The sequence below is a fragment of the Chanos chanos genome, chromosome 2 (assembly GCF_902362185.1).
Source record: "Chanos chanos chromosome 2, fChaCha1.1, whole genome shotgun sequence".
Lineage (NCBI taxonomy): Eukaryota > Metazoa > Chordata > Actinopteri > Gonorynchiformes > Chanidae > Chanos > Chanos chanos.
The window spans coordinates 54351452-54366149 of NC_044496.1; the positions used below are offsets into that span (position 1 = coordinate 54351452).

At 42.5% G+C, this 14698-nt stretch overlaps 2 protein-coding genes across 2 annotated transcripts; both read left to right on the forward strand.

Moving 5' to 3' along the window:
• Positions 1-420: 420 nt before the first annotated feature.
• Positions 421-4839, forward strand: slc7a3b (solute carrier family 7 member 3b). The gene is made up of 11 exons (XM_030765032.1): positions 421-790; positions 1366-1527; positions 1791-1971; positions 2281-2399; positions 2520-2742; positions 2891-3030; positions 3189-3291; positions 3662-3894; positions 4026-4192; positions 4396-4504; positions 4706-4839. Exons 1-11 carry the CDS (start codon positions 421-423, stop codon positions 4837-4839), a joined length of 1941 nt encoding a protein of 646 aa, XP_030620892.1.
• A 3076-nt stretch (positions 4840-7915) lies between these two features.
• ubl3b (ubiquitin-like 3b) lies at positions 7916-14266 on the forward strand. Its single transcript, XM_030765737.1, has 5 exons — positions 7916-8960; positions 11896-12004; positions 12743-12829; positions 13172-13249; positions 14153-14266. The coding sequence occupies exons 1-5, from the start codon at positions 8934-8936 to the stop codon at positions 14203-14205; spliced, it is 354 nt and encodes a 117-aa protein (XP_030621597.1). The 5' UTR covers positions 7916-8933; the 3' UTR covers positions 14206-14266.
• Positions 14267-14698: the final 432 nt, after the last annotated feature.

Consider the following 14698-nt stretch of genomic DNA (forward strand, 5'->3'; position numbering starts at 1 on the left):
TAAAAAAGAAAATTGTTCAGGCTTGGGCATGATACTGAATGTATTTTGTGTGTACCTCTTTTGAAATGTGTTCAGGTTTTTTTTTCGATTAGGCCGGCCGAAACCATGACACGTCTAGAAATCTATGATGTATCACATGATTCATTTTATCTCAGGAAACTAAAGAGAACTTGAGCCATGTGGAAACTAAAGTAAAATATCCATCGATCTTTCAATGACCACATTCATTTCAGTGGATTTAAGATTTTCTTTTTTCTTTACTTAAGTACTCTCTTTTCTTGCAGTTTACTTCCGTTTTGGCTTTGTAAATTGTACGATTTTTCGAAATACTTCTAATCGGTAATTTTGTCTTCTCTCCACAGTATCCTCTTCCACACTCTTCTGCTTTTCGCCTGTTGCTGTTTCAGTCCGTTCGTCACTATGTTCGACAAAGGTCTCACTTCCTTCGGCCAGAAACTGCTTCGCCGCCGTGTGCTGGGAAACAATCAGGAGGAAACCCACTTTGCCCGATGTCTCACCACATTGGACCTCGTCGCTCTGGGGGTGGGGGCCACACTGGGGGCGGGAGTCTACGTCCTGGCCGGAGAGGTGGCCAGGGAGAAGGCTGGTCCGGCCATCGTCCTCTGTTTCCTCATCGCCGCGCTGTCCTCTGTCCTCGCTGGCCTGTGCTACGCTGAATTCGGCGCTCGGGTCCCCAAAACAGGTTCCGCGTACCTGTACAGCTACGTGACGGTGGGGGAAATTTGGGCTTTCATCACCGGTTGGAACCTCATCCTCTCGTATGTGATAGGTGCGTAAATCTCGTTTCGCTTTTCAGTCAGGAGAGAAAACTGCTCACCCCCAAAGGGAGGATGGATTCATGATTAATATTTAAATAACATTTTTTACAACAAGGAGAACTCCATGCACCAGTAAAAAAAAAATTGTCACTTTTAAAGATCTTAATTGGATGTCAGGAAGAGATTTATTAATGCCGGTTGACAGGCTTCAGTAGCACTTTAAACTGAAGCTTCCCACTCAACCTTGTTACAGTGGCTTACTTGCACATAGAAAAATGTTTGGAATGTGTCATGCTAGGTTTTAACTTCGCCTTAGATTACCTCAACATTGCCTCCTTAGAACTCATTTGAAATGCAAAGTATGTGAAGGACACAACCCAGTGCATCGCATCTAATTGGAAATGAACTCAAGTGATCTCGAAAAACTCATGGTGCGGATGCTCTGTAGATCAGAGGCACTCAAATGGAGGGCTCCACTTAGCAGTATCAAGATTGACGCTATTTGAAGAAGCACCTCAAGCCCTTCTTCACCTGCATTTGCATATTAACATGACGATGCGATTGGCTCTCGTTTCTGTCGTCGCAGGTACGGCCAGCGTCGCTCGAGCCTGGAGCAGCACTTTCGATAATCTCGTGGAGCAAAAAATCTCCAGCTTTTTCAAAGCCTCCATGTCCATGTCAGTCCCTGGAAAAGTGTTGGCAGATTACCCCGACGTCTTCGCCCTCATCCTGGTCATGTTACTCACGGGTACGTATGTCATTCCCCTCTTAAACAAAAATGACCCTTTCTATCCTCTTGATTACTCCCAAAGCACAGACTCGGTCAAAAACTGTAAGACAGTCGCTCGTTTTTTTGGGGGTTTTTTGTCACTTCATCTTCTCGTCAGATTTTCACTTCTTTGTTTTCCTGTCCTATGGAGAAGTTCATCAAGCAACGAAAATGTGAAATGTGTTCTCAGAGCTCAGTCCTAACGTGCAAAAAAAAACTAACTCCCACCTCCCACACCGCAGGTCTGCTGGCGTTTGGCGTTAGCGAGTCAGCGTTGGTGAACAAGATCTTCACCGGGATTAACTTGGTTGTGCTTGGCTTCGTCATCATCTCGGGCTTTGTGAAGGGCGACACTGCCAACTGGAACCTGACACTGGAGGACTACATTAACAGCACAAACCGCACTAGCCCGCCAACATCAGAGTGAGTCATATAGCTACAGCTCAGATGGCAGGAGTGGGAGGGTTTTTTTTTTTTTTTTTGTTACCAAGTTGTAGTTGGTGGTTGTTTACTTAAAAATGAGAAAATGAAAAATGCTAACATTATAAAAATGAGTGAGTTTCTAACTCGCCGCTGATTTTTCTAGAACACGCTGAGAAATTTACAAAAAGTGCCATCATGAGGAATTATACACTGACAATGCAAATTCTGTAAATTCTGCCGTAATTCTTGTGTGAGCTGGATCTCTTGTAAATATTTAGAAACGTATCATATTTTTGTTTTGCTTTTCAGGACAATTGAAAAAGAATTTGGCGATGGTGGCTTCGCCCCATTCGGCTTCACTGGAGTCCTCTCCGGTGCCGCTACTTGCTTCTATGCGTTTGTGGGTTTTGACTGCATCGCCACCACAAGTAGGTCATTTTTCTTGTTTGTGAGTATACCACTAAGCCTCGGGTTTCCACTCCTGTCAAACAAAACCCACTCATCTGTTTGTTTATTTTTCTTTTTCTTTTTTTCGTTTTCCTACACAGGCGAGGAAGCCAAAAACCCCATGCGTTCCATCCCCATTGGTATCGTCGCCTCTCTGCTCATCTGTTTCGTCGCCTATTTTGGCGTCTCGGCGGCGCTTACCCTCATGATGCCCTATTACAAACTCAACACCCAAAGCCCCCTTCCGGAAGCCTTCAGCTACGTTCACTGGGGCCCTGCCCGCTACATCGTCGCCGTAGGCTCACTCTGTGCCCTCTCCACCAGGTCGGTGTACAGCACATTCGTTTATGTTCCCTTAACCGGTTTGATCCCAGCAATGCGGTGTATGTTGTGTTCCAGCGGGCTGATCGAGGATCAGTGTCTCTGGAAAAGTCCCCTCAGTAACAGAAGTTTTTTGTTGTTTTTTCGTTAGTTTGCTGGGCTCTATGTTCCCCATGCCCCGCGTGATTTACGCCATGGCTGAGGACGGACTGCTCTTCCGCTTCCTCTCCCGCATGCACAAGAAAACCAAGACCCCTGTGCTGGCCACTGTTGTGTCTGGCATCGTGGCAGGTATGACTGGATTCCTATTCCTACCTTCAGTAATCACTGTTTTGTCATTTTGGGGTTTTTTTGTGCCTGTTCTCACACCTTGCTTGATGGTTTATTTGGCACGTAACTGTTTGGTTCAACGTGTTCTAAGTGAACTGTCTTTCTCTGCGTCACTCCAGCTGTGATGGCCTTTCTGTTTGACCTTGCTGCCCTGGTGGACTTGATGTCGATTGGAACCTTGCTCGCTTACACACTGGTCGCTGTGTGTGTTCTCATTCTCCGGTCAGTACGCTTTCAGATCACATTATCATCTGTGTTGACGTTCACTAAACTCCCATGTGGACAGCCAAATTTCACGGCCAAATCATTTAAGCAACAAAGCTAGTTAAGTTTCCATTCTCTAACAGAAAAATTGCATGTAGTTTTTAATATTTTTTTTTTTTTTTTTTTCAAACAGTTTAACAGGAAAATGTTCCTTTTTTTGGTTTGGGTTTTTTTTTCTCTTTTTTTCTTTTGAAAGGATGGTGTCTGTGTCTCTGCACATGGTTTTTTTTATGTGGTTTCATCAGTGTGCCTCGCGTAACTTCAGTGGCGTTCACTTCCGTAAACACGTTTTTTTTTGTTTTCTCTCGTCTCTTTGCCCTCTGCTCAGCTACCAGCCTGGCAGCCTGAACGCTAACGGTTGCAGCGGGAAAAACGTGGAGATGGAGAGACTGGAGGACAAGTCCGACATGACGGATGGAGACAGCGGGGACGAGTACGGTCAGGAGCTGGAGACCAGGCCGCTGGAGGAGAGATTCTCCTTCAGACTGCTGCTACAGCCCAGCTGTGATGTACCAACCAAGACCTCAGGCCAGATCGTCTACGGCGCTACGGCTGCCATCTGTACGAGTCTCTTCTGTTACGATCGCGCCTAACGCTAACACGTGCCCGTTGCTTTAGCGTGCACCTTTTACGTAATATAACCTGGAGATAGCTAAGTGTTTTTTGTTTTTTTTTTTTCTTTTCCTTTGCAGCTGCGGTCTTCACGTTGCTGTGTTTAGTGCTGGCCGTGTTTCAGGAGGACGTGGTGAATGGCCATCCCTTGTGTCTCACTGTTATCGTGCTGCTGGTCCTTCTGTCTGCCGTTTGCAGCGTCATCATCTGGAGACAGCCTCAGAGCAAAGAGGCCCTCTCCTTCAAGGTAGTCAACCTACACAATTACACCTCACGTCTGCTGCTCGAACTGAATTATTTGTGTGAGGTGTGCGATCAGATTATCCAAAGAAATTTAAAAAAAAAAAAAAACCTTTATACAGCAGTTATATGAAAGTATGTTCCTGTGAAAACACTGATAATAATATGTGTGGTTGCTTCTATGTCTCTAAATGCTGTTTTCCTCTGCAGGTCCCTCTGCTGCCTGTACTGCCGCTAGTCAGCATGTTTGTCAATATCTATCTGATGATGCAGCTGGATAAATACACATGGTGGCGCTTTGCAGTGTGGATGGTCTTAGGTGAGTGGCATCCCTTCTCATACATACTCAATTCCCATTAACCTGTTTATCTGGGCAAATGTTTGTGTGTGTGTGTATACATGTGCTGCCACAAAGGTTTGATATGTTTTTGTCCAGACAGTATCAGAACCTATATATCCATGTTCTGTATAAATTTTTGATTGAGAATGCGTGCTGACCATTGTCTCGTTTCGATCTCAGGTTTTCTGATTTATTTCGGATATGGTATGTGGCACAGTTCTCAAGGCAAAGCAAGTTCGGAGCCCGTTCCACAAGGCAAGAGACCTATCTGCCTAACCGAGGACGACAGTGAACCCGAGACAGCCACGCCTTAGACTGGGACACCTGGGTAGAACTGCGCTCTGACATACTCTGTTAAATCATGCTGCTTCTTTTGGGCCTCGTGACACGAATATCGGTGTTGTCTGATCGTTTCAAACAAAATGTCCTTATTTTTGTAACTGAAGTGTCTTAGTTCAATACAAATTGTCATCTGTATACCACTAGACCACTCAGTACACTTGAGAGAGTGTATGCTCTGTTTACCAGGAAAAGACATGTGCTAAGACGAATACTATACAAGTGGTATTTAAAAGATCAGCATATATATTTTTTATTGTAAACTGTGGAGGACAGTATTTGGTGTGATACCAAGCTATAGTACTGAGCTGAAAGAGGTACTAAAGATGCTGCTTTTTTTTCTATTTATTTTGTAAAAAAAAAAAAAAAAAAAAGACGTTAAGGGGGGGGGGCATTGTTAGTGTTTTGGTGAATGACCAGCACACTGAACTGAATGTTTACCTCTAAATTGGATTCTATCGGTCTAGGCAGCACCAAATTTTTTTTTTCTGTTTTTGTTACTCACCCGCTGTTACATGCACTATCAAATACCTGGAAAGCGTTCCCAGAACAAAAGGTCGCAGTGGGGTTGTTCTTATATGTAAAGGTTGGAGGGTAAGAGCATCTCCTGAAGTCTTTGTGGTCCTGCTTTTAACAGTTGATTGTCTGGATCCTTGAAAAGGGTCATATTTCTCTCTTTGAGAGGTGAATATTTGAAGAAGCCAATATTTTCAAATCAATAATGTTAAATATTTTATTATAATTTGTCTATTTATACAGAAACATACATGTATATTTTTGTTGAAAGTACATAGATATTTATGTATGTGGAAAATCTGAAGAAGAATATGACAGAGTTGTACGAAGAATACTGTCTCTATAATGTCCCCCCAGTTGTTTTGACTGTTTACGTGACCTCTCCCTGTACCGTTCAAGATGTCAATTGAGTGAGGAGAGTAGTTTGCTCCTCTATAGTTTAGGGAGTTTTTATAGAAACACTATGAGCTGTCTGTATGTGGTGTCATACACAGTGATTGTCTGTGAAAGGGTTATTGATGGGCTTGCTTTACCCTTTTATGAGTCATTTTGTGACTCATAAAATGAATTATATTTATTGTTTTATACGTTCTGAGAGATGCAGCTTGGTCGTTTGAACATATCTAAAACATTAGTATGTAAAGAAAAAACAAACAAACAAAAAACCTGTTATGATCCTCTTGGCCACTTCTCTCTGCACAGTGTATTGTCCCCGTCATGTCAGCGCCTGGTTCTTATTTGTAAAATATTTTCTGTTGTAAAATTCTGCTATTTGTCTTTCCAGAGTTTTAGGGATTCAAATTGGAAGATGCAAACTGATTCCTGCATAGACATCAGGGTTGATATCTGTCTGATTAGGCTGTATGAATGATGTGAGAGTAGGGCACAAAAGCCGAATGTCTTGCTACGTTTTTAAATAACTTATTGGGGATATTGCCGTTTGCCTTTTCAAACGGTCATCCCTATTTCGCTTTGGCCTTAAAATGTATTTAAAGTAGTCATTGCTGAAGTGTCTCGCATGTATGTGTGCTTTTATCTTGATGGTTTTCAGTGTCTTTGTCATGATTAGAGCTTCAGTCAGGCAAAGTAATTCTATGTACAATGCAGTTGTTGTGGAAACTATCAAGTTTTTGCTACTTGCCGGCGATGGTCCAGCGGCAGGGGAAGAAGCTTTGAAAAAAGCTGAAGTGTTGTGACTTTCGACTGCAAGCGTGACGGTTTATTGCCGAAGTGCTCCTTCATCAAGGCACTTAACCCTTTAGTTGCTCCACCGGAGTGTGACCATACTAATGCTCTGGAAAAGAGTAGCGCTAAATGTAACTAATGTATAGAGAGCTCAGCAAACTTTTCTTCCATATTGTGTCTCTAAATATATATATATTTCTGTTTTGCTGCAGTCGAGGTTTTCCATTATTGTACAATTTGTATCTATGCCTCCTTTCTATGTAATTTATATGGGGACATTAGAGAGTACTTGAACTATCATAGAATTGTATGTATTCTAATGATGTTCTGTGCTGAGTGTGTGTGTATATGTTTGTTTGTATTTTGTCTTTTTGTTGTATTATCAGAATTGTATATGTTGCTGTAAGGGTGTCTCTACCTTGGATGAAAAGGCAAATAATTATGACCCTGTTGTGTTTACATGTGTTATTTACTGTGACAGACCTCTGACCTTTCACCTGAAGAGGGCAAAGCAAACATCATAAAAATCACATGACACAGCTGTTACTTTTTATCGGACTTTTACATCTAATGCCTTTTTTTCTTGTACAGAGAGCGTTTGTCCTTATGGTTTGCAGGTTTTTTTTTACTGTGTAAATAATGGCTGTACATAGGTTACAATTTCCCAAATAAACTAAATTACTGCCAAATGTCACTGTGTTTTGTTTTCAGAATTGAACATTTTAATTATTTATCACACATTCTTCTTTGTTCTTAGTTTCCTTAGTTTCATTTACATTTATACATGTAGCAAACACTTTTCATCCGAAGGGACCTTCCAGTCTAAGCATGTAGCCATCAAGGAGCTGGCTGTGGTATTATTCCTTTGTTTTGGGGTTTGCAAACAAAATGACAGAGGGAAAATCATTTTAGTGAAATGTCAGTCAGTGTTGTATGAAGTGAAACAAATTCCTCTGATTTTTTTAAGGCTGAATACCAAATGCAGTGATGTATCTTTACCATATCTGGTTTAAGTTTATCACGGTCCACTGTCAAAGCTAATTTCATATAAATAAAGCACAGCAAAGATTTCTAAGAACTATACCTACACTGATTTCACACAGACTGTGATTTCACTTTGAATGTTAAATGTCGAACTGGGATTAAATGTCGAGCTGACGCGATAGCTCTCTTGAGTATTAATCATTTTGAATACGCCGCACCTTGCGTGCCTGAGAACAGTTGTGAACTTGTATTCCTTTGTAAAACTACAATTCCCAGTTAGAGAACAACTGCGTTTCTCGTGTAGATGGCCAGCTGATTTCCGGTGTCTTTAAATTCACTGCCATTAATCTGTAGACAGAGCTGGTGGTGTTTTTCAGGGGATAGAACGTTGACAAACGATGGATCTGCCATCTGTTAATGGATGAAGAAATCACACATAGCCTGTATGATTTCGGTACATTTATTTGATATTTTAAATCCGAAGAACGTGATAGCTGATCGTCGTTCTTCGCGTATACTGTTCGTTCACAGTTCCTCTTTTTTCTGCCGCAGTCAAAAATTGGCTAAATAGCTAGCTTTTCTCAGCTCTACAGTTAGCTCTGGACAGCTAGGTACCTAATCAACGAATTCTGTTATTGCAGTTTCCTGCCTAGTCGTGTTCTCTAACTAATATTAAGATACCTGTCATTCCTGTGGTGTGATTCTGGATTCAATACTTCGTGAATCGTGTGTTACTACAATTTACTGGTAACGTATTGTTTGGATATTAGCTACTTAGCAGCTAGCCTTAGCTATATTTGCTAAAATTGTTAACCTAGCAAGCTAGTTGTTAGCAGTTCGTCAGGGTTGCTAAAATAGCTTCCCTGCTAATAACGCTAAGCAAGTAGCAACTAATGTTCCGTTAAGAATCAAAATCCATAAACTAATGTATAACCTGTATTAGATGGAAGTTGCCTTCAAAGCGAATACCCAAACGGCATGAAATTATATACTGGCCTTGCGTACTAACCAACTGTTAAAGAACCCAGAGCTGCCATTAAATTGTCAAAGCAACCGTGCGGGAAACGATAAAGTATTTATCTACGTCGATGGGACATTGACAAACCTTTGACCTCACCTAAATTTTGCTGTACATCTGGTCACAGTAACTGTCATTTTAGTCAGTGTACCGGGACAACTGCAGTGTGATTCAGTCAGAGAACAGTAGCGCGAACAAATTTGTGACAAGTTTGTAATAGGCGTTGAATTGGTGCCAGGCCGTGGAAAGCAGAGAAAGGCCAGAAGGAAATAGGGCTGATACAGACTCATTGTGCCAGGGGTTTGCCCCCCTTTCAACACCAACGCATCAACATTTCCTGTCTGCTGTCCGCCCCTGACCAGAGCCATGACCACTCAGAGAGATCCCGACACGGTGAGTCTGCGACTGATTCTCCCCATAGCTTAAAAAACGTCTCTGTGAAGGGAGCCATGTGTCGAATTACATTGCATGCGATCGTTTCCATCAGTTACTTCATAGCCTTACCTCATAGGTAACAGATTCAACATCAAACCCGCCTAAGAAGTAGAAATCACTTTTAAGTTAGTTGGACACAGTCTTGAACAGTATTCTCTCTCGTATCTTTGTGTCTCGTTTTGGTTCCTTTATTCCCGTTGTGATGGTTAAGCCCTGCTTTTCAGCAGAAGGTGTAGGTCAGTGGCATTTAAAGAGATTTGATGTTTGAGTGGTAGTGGAATGCTGCAATGCTCGTATTGTGAATGTGTCTAACAGATGCTTATTGTCTGATGATCTGTGATATTTTAGACTCTGACGAGTATCTGCAAGTCTTTTTGCATTTATCCATAATTTTCTGATCTATTGTCCCTAAATTGTAAAATATCAGTGACCTAGCACCAAAATCACTTCTAGTGGGGAGGGTCTTTGTTGTGTTGTTGCTATCAGCAATAGGGCAGATTTTTTGTCTTTTTGTAGTTGCTTTTGTTGTTGCTGACAGGGGCTTTCTGGTTGGGCGGCAAATGATTGTTTATAACTTATGTCATTTCCTTATTGCCAGTTACAGAATTCCTGATGCCACTGCCAGTTCAACAGGAGGAGGGGTCAGATGGGGATGGTGATTGGGGGGGGGGGATCAGGGCTTTTCTAGGCTTTGTCGGTGGGCTTAGTGTTTGTAAACAGACCGCTGACCTGACGTCATGCCTCATGCTTCAATCTCTGTATTTTTCCGCTGTTATGATCATCAGTGAAATTCCAACTGTTTTGGATGGGGTTTTTTTTGTTTTTTTTAATTCCGTGTAAGGGGGGGAGGGGTGACCTATATTTCAGGTTCATATTCTGTGCCAACAACATGGAATTGCATTTGTCTTATTGGAGATCGCCGTTTATCTCATGAACTGATTGTAAACACCTTGCCTGTTGGATCCATCCCGTCTGCTCGGGATTAAAGGGCACTGGCTGGTTAGCCTTGAGGAAACTCGGATATCAAGACCACAGATCATCAGAGGGGGTGTCAAGATCTGTCTTCTCCTTCTGCCTGTAGTCCCTTTTGAAAGAATTTTGATCTAGCAGGCCTTGGGCTATGACCCCAGGTTTCTGTCAGCGTTAGGCAGATGGCAGGCCACCATACCCGGCTGGGCGCCCGAGGAGCCTGCTCTGCTGACAGGGAAACGTGGAGAGGAAGCTGGCCTTAGCAGTATAATGTGTTTGTGTAAATGCCAATATGCGTGTTTGTGTAACCTGAGCTTATAAGTATTCAGTCAGCACTTGGGAGGAAACGGTTTCTCTAAACCTCTTTCACTTCTACATTCTGATAAATGTGGCAATGTCCCCTCAAAGAATTTTCACTGCCCCTTTTCTGCTGTGAAGTTGTCTTTTTTTTGTTGTTGTTATTATTGTTTATTAGAGCGATATCCTCGTAGCCTTTTCTCTGTGTTTTTATTTTATATATATATATATATATATATATATATATATATAATTTTATTTATTTTTTTTAACTTTTCCGCTCTATTTTGTCTGTTGGAGCTCATGGCTAATTCAAACATGTGGATTTTGACTCAAAAGTGATGCCAAGATCGACTGGCTTACCTTTTTTTCTTTTTTCTTTTTTCTTTTTTTTTCCCTCTCTCCCTCTCTTGATTCTCAAGGAGAGCATTTAGTCTCAGCCAAATGCTGCACGCAGGGTGTGGGTGATGTAATGTTAAAACTAGGGAGTCATTGAAAACCAAGAAAAGGAAAAAAGTACATTTAAAATCCTCAGGAAAAAAAAATGCAAAAAAAGGAAAGAAGAAAAACGTAGCCGAACAAGAGACCTCTTTTTGGATTCTGTAAGTTACTCCCAAAAGCAAAGGGAAGACACAGTTCTGCGGCTCCAATTTATTTTAGGAGCTGTTTCAAGCCTGGTCCGCTGATACCTCCTATACCTAGAGAACAAAGTGTACAGACACAAGTCAGGCCTTTAGTTGGGGTTCAAGGAGATTCGTGTGCATAAATTCAGCGTGTCTCGTTTTACATATTTACCGTTTTACACCCTCACCCCACCCCCATTTAAAAAAAAAAAAAAAAAAGACTTGACACAAGAAGAGAAGTGTTTCTGCCTTTATATATCCACAATGATAACTTGATGAGAAATGATAGATAGCATTGTTGGTTAAGAGCCTTTGGGTCCAGCTGTAGCGTTCTCTCTTTCTTTCGTTCTTTTTTTTTTTTTTAAACAGCTTTTTACTCTAGAGTTTGCCTTTGTGTAGCCGTGCCCCCTGTGCCCCCTTAGTGCTGGAGGTTACGCGTGGGGCATGTAAATTTAATAATGTGGTTTCTAGGATGTCTGGGACACCTGGGGTTATCACATTAGCCTGACAGCCCGGAGAGAAAGAGTTAGGGGAGTCTTCCCGCCGCATGGCACCACCGTCCGCGGAGGTGGCTTCCGCTGTGCTCCACCCTGTCTGGTGCTCCTGTCACCGGAGAGATGAGGTTCATTTGACAGGAAGCTTTGATGAAGGAAACAGCGTGTTTTCTGCAGCCCGAAAGCCAAACAGAAATCTAATTAGGAAGGAATGCCCGTTTCGGACCAAGCTTCCGCAGGTCATCCCGTGTCACGTGCGGTGAGAGCAGCCGCACGCCGTCATGTGGTATCCTCTCAGAGATAGTCTAGCGTGAAGATGTTCAGATATTCACAGCCGAGGCGACCTCGTATCGTTTGAAGTTTAGACGTCTTTTGTTTGTTTATTTGTTTGCCTGTTTGTTTGTTTGTTTGTTTGTTTGCTCGCGTCGGCCGCACGGTCGTTCACATTGCTTTGTCCTGTTATTTGTTTGCTTTTCTCCCTGCTCATTGCGCGTGTACCGTTGTTCACAGGTGAACCTGCGTCTGATCCTGGTGAGTGGGAAGACTCAGGACTTCACCTTCTCTCCCAATGACTCTGCCACAGACATCGCCCGATACGTCTTTGAAAACTGGCCAGAGGGTAAGGCTCAGACGGGATAGCTCGCGTCACGATCGATAACGAGAGCAAAGCAGAAATATATCTCAGGATTTTAATTGTAATAGAGGGATCATTTTGGCTGCAAGCCAGAGGAGAGAGAGAGAGAGAGAGAGGAGTGAGACAGACCCGTTACCTGCGTCACCGCAGTTGACTCCTGACGAAACCAGGAGTCATTTGAGGACTTCACTTGATGCTGTGGTCTTTTTTTTATGAGGCTGCATGCTTAGCAGTCTTGGTTTGAGAATGATCTAAACCAGAGGTCTAGTTGTCTGAATAGAAGGAAATCTGAGCATAACCCAGGATATTGAGTTATGCTGTGAATGTGTGCCATTGTGCACATTGGAGCTTTGCGTTCTTGTGGGGCTTTTTTTTACGAGATGTATTTCAGAAAGAACCTGTAGAGAGTCTTTTTTTTCCCCCCTTACCATATGGTTTAGCCAAACACTGTCTGAGGCCATAGCAAAACAGCGCCTCAGCTAGACTATATCTAAATCACATGTATTATCAAAATAATGATAATAACAACAACGATGATGTCTGTCCAACTGTTTCTTGGAAGGCTATGAAAATGCTCCCTCTCTGTGTAATTGTGTGTTATTGATATGGATCTTGGTGTGTGATGGTAAGGCTACAGTTTAAACAGTGTGTCTGTGTCTTGGCTGAGAGCTGATGAATGTTTAATGTGGTAATGGGCGGACTGGTTTCTGTGCTTTTGGCCAGGCTGGGAAGAGGAGCAGGTCAGCAGTCCCAGTATCCTTCGCCTCATCTTCCAGGGGCGTTTCCTGCACGGAAATGTCACGCTCGGAGGTGAGCAGCACACCCTGACCGACTGGCTGCCCGTCACAACCTGACACTCTTGTCATCTCTCTCTCTCTCTCTCTCTCCCTCTCTTTCCCTCTCTCTCTCTTTTTCTCTCTGAGTTACATATACATACCATTATTCCTTTGTGTCAATCAACTGCTGCAGCACATTTGAGATTTTAAACTTCTCTTCTTTTTTTTTTATACGTTAAGAAAATGGTAATGGGGTTTCCATTTGAGTATTGCACATATTGTATCTGTTTTGGGAAAACATGAGCCATTTTAAATGGTGCTCTGATTGACTGCACATTGTGAGCGGCCTGTTAAAATGCAATGCTTTGTTAAACAGCTCTGAAGCTGCCTCCAGGCCGAACAACTGTCATGCACTTGGTGGCCAGAGAGACGCTGCCTGAGCCTAACTCTCATGGTAAGTAGCACATCTTTCCTTTTTTCACTGTCTTTGCATTCCCCCAGACACCCCATCCTCCACATCCATCCATCTCTCTTTTAAGAACCGAGCTGCAACAGAATCCCCATTTGAAATGATGCTTTCTAACTGTGGTCCTGGAAACCTACTAAACTATGCTGTTTGGTTAATGTGTAATACCAGCTTACCACACTGAAGAAGCCAAGGCCCCAGAAATCAGTACATAGTTTGAATCAGGACTTGAGGTGCTAGGTTCATGTCGATGTGTTGCTATGTAAGTCCACAACACTGGGTTTTAGAGATCATGTCAGGCATGCAATTCGCACAACACTGATTTCGTGTGGAAAGACCACAAGCATTTAATTAACACAATTTTGATTAGATTAGGTTTCAAATATACCATTTTGTGTTGTCATCTTCCATGTTAAGTCCATGAGGTTTGGTTTTTTTCACATATCTGGGAACAGACAAAGAAACTGGTGTATCAGTGCATCTGTTTCCCATTGTAGATTTTAAAGAGAAACATGTCAGCATTTTGTTTTGATCTGTCAGCTCATATAGAGTTCCAGACTAATGAAGAGTTTGGGATGACAAATGCACAAAGCCTTTAAAGGGTTTGACTTGCCAGACATACTTTTAATTTTTTCCTCTCTTGACCATGGAGTTGGAGGGGGGAAAAAACCCCCCAAAAAAACAGGTTGTCCGTAGTATCATCGTGTCAGTCAGCTGTACTCATTAGCATTACCAGGATGTGTGGTTTGAGTCGATTAGTGTCTTAATTCTTAGGCTGTTGTAAAGAGGAGAGTGGGATGGAGGGGTTTTTTTTGGGGGTCTCGTCGTGTCGGCCGTGGTATTTCTCTCGTGGGTGTTACTGAGTCTGTTTCTCTCTTTGTCTCGCCTCAGGCCAGAGGAACAGGGAGAAGACAACTGAAAGCAGCTGCTGCCTACTGCTGTAAAACAAGCTAAACAACGACAACAACTCTCCAAACATCGTCTTTACCCCCTTTTCCTCCCCACACCACCACCCCCCCCCCCCCCCCCCTCTTTTTTTTTCTTTTTTCTTTTTGTCTTTCTCACTTGTCAATCCTTGGTGTAATCTGGATGATTGGAGACGAACTCCAGTGTGAGAGGGAAATGGTTTTGTCATCCAGTTGTTAGTCTTTCTGAGTAGTTGGGGACTTATTTTGTGCCAAGTAAATGATTTATTATTTGCCCCTCCATTTTTTTTTTGTTGCCAAAATTAGTATAACCATTAACTTAGGAAGATAAAAGATATAAGATTGTATATATATTTCCACTTCAAAAAAAGAAGAAGAAAATCCTAACCATAACAAACTGGTGGAGCGTCAGAGACCTCGGAGTGGTGATGGAGTGGAAAGCCTGTGGATGGAATTTGGTGACCTGCGTTGGGACTATGATCAACAACAACAGAGGATCCTCAAAACCGCC